Raw genomic sequence first — 9800 nt, forward strand, 5'->3', positions numbered from 1 at the left:
GAAGTAATTTGAATATACTGGCGCCACAACTATACAACATCATCATGTCACCTCACTTTTAAACCTCAAATCAGTGGGCGTTTGGTAGCCTTAAGCCCTAACAAGCTGGTCTCAACTTCTTTTTGTTGGTTATAACCTCTTCGGTCGTTCCGTGCCATTTCCTGTCGCTTCGTGCCTTTTCAAATCTTGTCCTACCAATACGTGCCCTTTCAACACTGACCTTCCAATTCTTGTCTTATCAATTCGTACGCTGACATTCCAACTCTTGCTCTTCGCGCTGTTGACCTACTTCGTACGACTTGCTCATTGTTGCCGTGTCGACAAACACCGCTTCTCTGTCCTTGTCTTTTTTGTGTGCTTGCACTGCGATCATTTAAGCTGCCCACTCCTGGTACCAGCAGTGCATTAGTAAGCAGATCAGTCATGACGTCCCAGAAATTCACGCACATGGGCTTATCTTATCATGGTGTGATGGTATATTCCGCAAATTTCAAGGCTATTGTGCATCGGCCAGTGATGAGGGTGGCTTAGCCGAGCCAATTTCTTGCACAATTGTAGCCTATAATGCCGAAATGGTGCAATCCCTCACCAACATCGTTACGCAATCGCATAGGAGCTTAAAACTCACGTTTGCATGCTTTGCACTAGTCCATAACGGGTACGTACTGTTTTGCGGTGTATGTACACCTGACGTTAAGTCATTATCGGCCCATATACTCCTAACCAAACTTCTAATTTGCCTCTTTTTATTCACGCAAGCATGCCATATACACCATCCGACTACGAACACGCCTAGTTTGTCCATCTTCGTACATCGTGCCTACCTTCGACGACTTTTCAAGACCTCGCCTCGCAATAGCCTGAGCTTCCCGGTTATTGCTGCCACCGACTTGTGCCTCGCATCCGTGTCGGCTCATAACAGACTTTTGCGATCGTTTACTGGTTTTTTGTGCGCATCTCTTTTGTTTAAAACTACATAAAAACTACACTCAAAGGGTGTGAAGTGTGCATTTCGTAGCAAAGAACTGCAGTTGCAATACGCCGTGAATTTAGGTACGTTGCATAGCTTGCGATTAAAATCTCGTAACTTTGTGTGGATAAACCCACAGATTTTGCGATCGCTTTTTAACTGCATTCAGCCACCCGCGTAGTCTCAACTAAGCTGGCGTTTGTTTGGTTGTTTATCGGTGTAGTCCCAAAATTAGCCAAGGCAACCTAATAATGTGGTGCATTGGTCTTTTTGATCCTGCGTTTGTCTTTTAGCCATTTGAGAGAAGTTGCGAGTTGATTTCACTCCTGCCACAGCTGATCTGTCTAGCTACATCTATCCTTGACTTTGACATCAGGTATCAGGTCATGTTTTTAAAATTGCAGTTGCTTCTATACGGTCGACAATACGACCACGCCCATCGGCCCAGGAATTGCTCATAGCAAACTTAACCAATGGTAACAACGAACTCCATCCTGCAAAATTTTTCGCACAAAAGCTTCTCAACACATCACCGACCACTCGGTTGGCACGTTCTGTTTGCACATCAGTCTCCGGGTGTACCACTGTAGACATAACCAAGCGAGTGTCAAGAATTCGGAACAGTTCTTGCTAAAAACCACACGTGAATCGTGTATCATGATCCGAGACGATGGCGTCTGGTAGCCGGTGGGTGTGAAATTCGAGATCAATGAACAGCCTAGCCGAACAATCGGCATCGATGGAATCGTTACATGGAGCGATGCGAATCATTTTGCTGAGTCTTTTGACGAAGACGAGCACCCAATTGTCACCATCAGTATTCTCGGGGAAACCGAACTAAAGTTAAGACCGACTGATTTCCAACAGTCAGTAGTAACAGGGAGACTCTGCAGTCTCACTTGCGCGTGCTCTGCGCTCGTCGCGCGAGGACAGACATCGAATGACTCCATGTACCGTGCCACTCACTTGTATATGTGGGGCCCCTAAATTAGGCACTGGTAAGTCTTCTCGCGGTCCACGTGACCAGCCGTCGGTGTATCATGCGCCTCGACCACTGTATTGTACGTCAAACCGTCGCTGTGGGAAATGTGCAACTTCATGGTGAAGGAGACCATCCATCCATGCATAAAGATGAAACCTTTAGTTTAAGCAACCAGGAAGCTTGTCGTGGAACTCCTTACACTCAATGACAGTGCTCTGACGATCACATCACACTATTCATTCTCAAAACACGCTCGACGTATGATATTCAATACATCTTTTTCGATGTAGCTGATATGAGCTAGCTCATAATCAGGACAACGAAACAATGCGTCTGCCAGCACGTTCAGTTTCCCTGGCTTGTATGCGACCGTGAAGTTGACAAGTTCGTGTCTTTTGGAGTCCTTTTCGAATCGTGCACAACCGATTGCAAACTCAGAATCGTCACACACCACGCTTTACGGCTTCGTATCATCTGATTAGGCAAGAATTGGTCCATCAAGCCGTTCTTGATTTGAGTGATTGCCTTTTCACCAGTGGATGTCCACTCTAATGATACGTCCTTCTTCAGCAAGATGAGAGTGGGTGTACCATTTCCGCGTAGTTCCGCGAGAAGAAACGAATCCGTCTTTTCAAATCCTTTTGATTCTGTGACATTAACCACACCATGACTGCTTTGACCTTCTCGAGGTCTGCACGAACACCGTGTTCGCCAACATAACAACCAAGGGCCGGTATTTCGTGAGCATAGAAAATACACTTTGCAAGTATCGTTTGCAATCAATGTTCACGCATACATTCTAGCACCGAATGGTGGTGCTTCAAGTGCATCTCTTCGGCAGATCCGCCATTTTCGCCGTTCAAATGAACGAAAGTATTGTCAAAGTATGTTGTGCGAAGCGCCGGAGTGATTGAAATAGATGTGAGAACAATCGATAGAACGTTGCTGGGGCATTGGATATACCTTGTGGTATCACAAGCCACTCCCATAACATACTCAACGGTGTACTAATACACGTCAAAGGAACTTCCTCCTCGTTTGGTAGTATCCATCACCCAAATCAAATACAATAAATTGTGTACAATTGGTAATCCACTGAGCACTGCTCACGTTTCGAAGCAGTTGCTGAATGCCAAGAGTGATATGGTCAGACGAGGTCCGAGGCATCTTTGGCAAGGCCCTTCAGATACGTGTGGAGTGGCACGTTATCCACTGGACGAAGACTGCGGAACTAGCAGCTTTTCTTCTGATATTGTTACTAACATCAAGGCGGTGGACCAGGGAGAACATACGGTGGATGATGATAATTTTACGCGGGTATCGTCTTCGCTTTCAACTTGTTACAGGCGTATGTGATACACCATTCCCCATTTGGTTAACGCACACGAGACGTCGGTGCGCCGCTAGGGCGATTGCTCTCCTTCACAAAGCCAGCAGGTTGCTTTTGAGCAAAGAAGTTATCGATATACTCATTTTGCTCACGCGACAAAGGCCAGTTTCAAAACACTGCATGCATTGAATGGGTTCACGGTCAATGTCGTGTCGAACTCCACCTTCGGGTGAAAGACCATAGGGCGGCTTCACACTAAGGACACCATCCTTGTATTCCAGAACAAGTGATAATAAGGATCAGTTGGACCCTTAAAAAAGCAGATCCTGTGCGTGACTCCACACGCTGTCGAAATTCTTCGTGAACCGAGTTATACAAAACTGATGAAGAGCGTAATTCCTCTGAATCCACCATCGACTGGAGCAACACGACCTCCGCATTTGAGGTCGTGAAGGAAGTCATCGTTAATGACCTCTCGAGCTGCACCAGCACTTCCATCGTCGACAACGGTGTCAAAAGAACATCCCGACTGGCAACTTCACAACCAGTCGTTGTATCCACAATACGTGGACCAGCATATTCGCAGGCTATATTTTCACCATGGGGGGCACTTCGCCGCGAACTCAACCGCATCTATAGTGGAAGTATCAATACCACAATCAACAAATTCCGTTAATCTCTTCACATGTGTGTGCTCAACCACACAGCACCTGGGAGCATCACCTTTGTGGTCACTTATACACACTGACCCACAATTCGACTCAACCACTGTATTAGTGTAAATATCTTGACGGGGACAACAATCGGCATCTCTCTCTCATAAATTCTTTCCGATAGGCAAATCGTCATACACACCAACGATTTATTAGATTTTAAGTGGTCGATTTCAGGCACCATTTGATCTATCGACACACTTCCTGAGTGACCACCCGAGGCTACTCCATACGACTCCGTTTCTTCGCTAACCTGACGAATGTCAATTGCATGGTATAGACCAATGTAGTGTGGATCATTTTCAACAGCATACGACTGACGAGCGCTTGAGCTCTTCTTCTGATGCATAGTGAATGTGATCTGTTACTCCCAACAATTTCACCAACGCCAGGAAGCCTACTCTCAATCGTTTTCGATCGCCAATCGATTCATGGCTCATGCTTCTCAAGCCACGGTATATCTTTAGTCCGGTCATACCGTTTGTCCATATCGAGGACTGTTAATACCTCCTTTGAGTGGAAGTCTTCAGTTGAGGATCAGCCATGATCTTCTTTGCGGTGACCACCACACCAGTAGTAAACTTATTAAGATAAAGCCACTGGTTATATTTAGTGGATCCGAAAGTCAGGTTCAGCAACAAATTTTATTCTGCGCGTACTTACGCGACGCGCCGGATTCAATCAAGACTCTAAACAGACGACCGTAGCCCTTCACACTCGCTGTGACCACGAGGAGACGACTTCGACTCGTGCCATTAAGGAAGGACAATGATCCTTTGAAGGCTAAATCCTTATGAGTGACTCTACCACCACACTCACAAGAGCTTTTACTGCGCCAGCAGACTGCCATGCATCTACTGGTTTCCGGCGATTTTCAAACGACTCGTGGTATTGGTAACACGTGAGTCGGAACCAGTACGACGCGAATCGTATTGAGAGGTTTGTCTCTCAGTAGACAATCACGGCGGATGTGACGAATTGTTGACTTCCGTATAGCAATTTTGCTGCATTCAAACACTCACTGCGCTAGATCCATTAATCCAGGATTTTTGGTAGCAGCAGTCACTGCTTTCATCGGGTTGGCCGATTGACCAAATGCTTGACGATGACAGTAATCCTCGCGCAATGCAACCATAATTGCATCTCCTAGAGCCGTCAGGCTCTGGTGGAACACTATAGCCTTAAGAGGATCATAAGTGAGTCCCTTTATAAACACAATGACCATCACTGCTTTGGGTAGTGCTCCATACTCCAACTTAGCCGTACAATGTGCCGTTATCTTGACGGCATAAAATAAATTTGACCGTTGTCGACATCCAACTTTCGGCGTAAGGATATAGCCCTCCTCATCTCTTGCCAAATAGCCAGGGCGATGGACTTTCCAAGTTATTGCCCAATCCTTTGTGCGGCCATCCAAATGTGACATGGCAAAGGCCACTTGACTGCGGTCATCACGAATATGAGCCATCGTTATAGCGATATTCATTTCTCGCTGCCAAAACGCAAGATCGGTATCGTTGTTCTCGTGAAAGCTTTTCACCGTAACAGGCGTCGGAATATTCTGCGATATACCCTCAATAATCCTTGCTCTTACGCAGCAAAATTTGCGGAGCATTGATATATCGCCTCTTACTTTGATTGAAGTATATCGGAGACCGCGTGATCTCTGATTAAAGCTTGTTGATTTACCAAACACTTCCATTGCGGCTGTGTTAGGAAAAAATAGTTTCCCCTGTTAATCTGAGGACGACTACCACGTGTATTGTCCGCAGTATTTATCGAAGTAATAAGCATTGGAATAACTACTAGTGCTACTGAGTGTAACGGGAATCGCCCGTCCATGTACACACACTTATTGAGGAAGGTTTAGGTTTATTAACACGCCTTACAGCGTGTTGCTCACTTCCAGCAACCCGTTGAATTAATTAAAGAGGAGGAAAGGTGAAGTGGCATTTATTATGTTTAAGGGGCTTTAGCCTCCCTTACCTGATTAGTGCCTTCAGCTCTTGTACAAGAGAACTGACGGGGGAATACAACTATGCAGATATAAAATTAAACGCACTCAAGTGTGTGGTCGACACACCATGTGTAATGAGACCTGACCCATTACACGACCTGTAACAGGGTTACTTATAACCAGTGTGTAACGGAGTTACACGCTCAAGTTTATAAAGGGCGGGTCACACAAGATGGTGTGACCGTAAAAGGTGTGGATTACACAAATTGATGTAATCACACAATTGTGAGCTACACCGAAACAAGAAGCCACTATGTGCCAGGACTGCGAGTAGTAATGCACATCAACTAGTTTTTCTATTTCATTAGGTTTTCCTAGTAAAATAGAAAAACTAGTTGATGTGCATTACTACTCGCAGTACTGCCACGGCTCTGGCACAAATAAAACAATTAAATAGAGTTTCAATTTTGAACGGAAGAGCGTCTTTATCTTGGCTAAGGTCTAACGTACTCTTGAAGTAGCGGATTGCGATCTGCTACACTCGTACTGGCTCTTGTATAGAACGTAAGGTTGGTGAACTTAGAGTAGCTTCCTCTAAGCAAAGAGCTACAGCAGCTCCGCTGCACTTGGCAGCACTTCTACGCCTGAGTCGTTACGACTGATCTTCTGCGAGGATGGAACAATTCTCCTATCTGCCTTAGGGTATGCAGGAACACCTTGTTGCGCAAGGTCTCAAGGCGATAAGCGCGTGCCTAGATGCGTTTTCAAAAAATGGAAATGCTCTGTAAGAGCACGTACAGCAGAAGCCGTCAGCGTCGACTGCGTCCATGACGCCACAGTCGACGACTAATGACTCCTTCCGACCTAAAACACTCATGGTGAGCGTTAAGACCTTCGAGGATAAGAATGACTCTACTGCTCTGGGTATGAGAGGCCGGGATGGCTATGGCATCCACTATGCTCCAGAACGAAGAGCAGTGCGTGGCGCTAGCTATCTCCAAGCTCGGGGTCCTAGCGCGAGGAATGGGCACTAACGTGCGGTGCTTCGGCTGAAGCGCCAGCTTTTGCGAAAGTTCTAGCTGCTTAGCTAGGCATATCGCGTTTCCTTGTCGCCCGACAGGCAAGAAGGAGTTTGTGGGCTATGTCCAATAGTTGAGAGCTTTCATTGCCGGGATGGCAGCTGATCCTCTCCCCGAGGCGAGCGCAGTGGCCGTCTTTATGGAGGGCCTCCGCACTGGCGTGGTCAGGATGGTAATCTTCCGTGTGCATCCGTCTTCTTCTGATGAAGCGGTGAGTGTGGCACTGAAAGCTGAAGTCAACTTTAGGTTGGCACGATTTGGTTGGAATGCACACTCTAGCTCTAGCAGCTCGTCGAGCTGGTCTAAGCCGATGGATCTCAGCTATGCTGAGAGAGAAGAGGTAGAGCTCCGAGCTGCTTAGCAGCGTGTAAACACCTGACGGTGTTTTGTTTGCGGAGACACCCGTCCCCTTTGGACGGGTTGTCCCTTGCGCAAGGCGCGTAAAGGTACGTCAAGCAGACGTCCGCTTCTTACCAGTCTGGTTTGTCGCGGTGAAACGACTAAACCCAGTAGGCGCGGGGCGGCCAACTGGGGGATAACTGAGTTCTATTGAGCCTCAACGAGGTAGAGGACAGCAGGGTTCAGCCATAAAGAGCTGCGTGCTCTTGAACACGGAACGTGTATGCAAGCCGAGCTTGCTGATCGTGAAAGATATCGTGAATGGCTTTGAAAAGCCATGAAAGATCCTGATCGATTCTGGAGCGTCGAGCATAATTGCCCGACGCTCCACGATGGAAGGAAGTCAGCTGTGGCTGAGGTGCTGATAGTGCTATTGAGTGACACCGTCACTGATCGCTTAGCAACGGGGACTTGTGTCACTGTGCCGAGGGTCCCTGTAGACCTCCTGTCTTAAGTTTTTTGAATTTGATAACTTGGAACGCTGCTTAGTCTTGGATGCAAGGTATGACCTTATCCATGGTATGGCATAGGTATAACACCATGATCCATGGATTGATTGAAGGTCGAAGACCTTGGACGCATCGCGCACGTCTCCTGGGGGAGCTTTGGTTAGTCATGAATCCACCTCTGCTAGGAAGCAGAGCGCTATTGGCGCGGGTATCGAATCGGGACGGTCAATGTGCTGGATATCGGCTATCGAATACCAAAGGCGTCTTGGACAAGAACCCCAAGCATGGATCGCGGGCTGAACGTGGAGTAACCCACTGAGCACTGCTCACGTAGAATTCTTTGCTGCATGCCAAGAGTGGCATGGTCAGCCAAGGGCCGAGACATCAAGGGCAAGGCCCCGGTGATGTACGTGGAGTGGCACGTAACCCACTGAGCACTGCTGAAGTCTCAAAGCAGTTGCTGCATACCAAGGGTGCCATGGTCCGACGAGTACGAGGCATCAAGAGCGAGGTCCTAGTGATGCGCATGGAGTGATACATAATCCACAGAGTGCTGCTCACGCTTCGAAGCAGTTGCTGCATGCCAAAAGTGGCATGGTCGGACGAGGTACGAGGCATGGCCCTTCTGATGCGTGTAGAGTGACACGCTATCTACTGGACGAGGGCAGCTCTTCGTCGGATGTTGCTCATCACATCAAGGCTCCGATGGAGCAGGGAGTGGAGACATTGGACGACGCTGAGTGATTGTTCCCGCTGGTCTCGATGATACGAATAACCTCTATAGAGAAGATGGCGATGCCGTATGTTATCTAAAGGACGCAGAGAGTCGACCCTGACCTAGAGTGTATCTACCGTAGGCGATAGCGCACAGCTATATACCTTTGTTAACGGTATGGCGGGAGAGCAAGACGGCGACGTCACAATCGAAGATATTGGTGGATGCTTTTCTTGAGCGGGACGAGATGTCCTTCGAAGAGTTTGGCATTGCCTTGGAGGCAGGCGATTTAGCCGAGGTGGTCATTATACGACCGAACACATTCGTCATCGCTTCTGGATGAGCTGTCCTGGAGGGCACCAAGAAGGTGCTGGACGCACGAAGTGGATCGTCGATCCTGAAGGATTTCTCGGATCAGTGCTTTCCTTTGGTGAAGAAATTTCAAGAGGTCGTCCCCTAAGACCCGCCGTCGGTTCTACCTCCGGACCGATGTGTGCGCCATGAGATTGACCTGGTTCCGGGAACCAAATACTGCGTACACGCCAATAGCCCCTGCCCAAAGAGCAGTGTGATGTCATTGACGCCTTTTCCGTGCGAATCACGACGCAGGAATGGTGCGTGAGAGTGAGTCTCCCCATTTGACACCTACGTTTTGTGTCTGAAACCCGAACGGTAAATAACGTATCGTTCATGCTTACAAAAAACAAAACACTGCCACCATTCCGGCACACACGCCGTTTTCTAGAAAGACTGTTCTCCAGAACAATATGGTTGGCTGTACAAAGTACAGCGCAGTCGACGTAGTCGATGATTATTACCAATAGCTCATAAGTTCGAGTTATATTCTGCTGACATCGGTGAGTACTCCGAGTGAGATGCTTTGGGAGTGGCTGGTGATGCCCCAAGGGCTGTCAAATGCACCAGCAACACTTAATCTTCTTGTGACGCAATTGTTCAGGCCCCACCAGGCGTATGCACGAACATACTTCGACGACATCTTCGCATACAGTCTTGCGGAGCGAGGAGGACAGATGAGGAAGACCGCATCGTCCATTTGAGAGCGGTGCTCGAGCGCATGCGCACGAACAAGTTGTATGCAAATACCGACAAGTGCACTTTGGCGCGAAAAATTTTTTTTTTTAGGATGATTCATTGGGAAGCGTGGCCTTCGAGCGGATCCCGCTAAGGTCAAGGCCATTGTGGACT

At 47.8% G+C, this 9800-nt stretch overlaps 2 protein-coding genes across 2 annotated transcripts; both read right to left on the bottom strand.

Moving 5' to 3' along the window:
- Nucleotides 1–129: 129 nt before the first annotated feature.
- Nucleotides 130–373, bottom strand: PHALS_00140 (uncharacterized protein; the record flags this gene model as incomplete). The annotated part of the gene is made up of 2 exons (XM_024728314.1): nt 130–191; nt 250–373. The coding sequence occupies 2 exons, from the start codon at nt 371–373 to the stop codon at nt 130–132; spliced, it is 186 nt and encodes a 61-aa protein (XP_024572179.1).
- A 4640-nt stretch (nt 374–5013) lies between these two features.
- On the bottom strand, nt 5014–5697 carry PHALS_00141 (uncharacterized protein; the record flags this gene model as incomplete). The annotated part of the gene is made up of 2 exons (XM_024728325.1): nt 5014–5556; nt 5629–5697. 2 exons carry the CDS (start codon nt 5695–5697, stop codon nt 5014–5016), a joined length of 612 nt encoding a protein of 203 aa, XP_024572180.1.
- Between the last annotated feature and the right edge of the window lie 4103 nt (nt 5698–9800).

Source organism: Plasmopara halstedii (genome assembly GCF_900000015.1).
Source record: "Plasmopara halstedii genome assembly, contig: Scaffold_110, whole genome shotgun sequence".
Lineage (NCBI taxonomy): Eukaryota > Oomycota > Peronosporomycetes > Peronosporales > Peronosporaceae > Plasmopara > Plasmopara halstedii.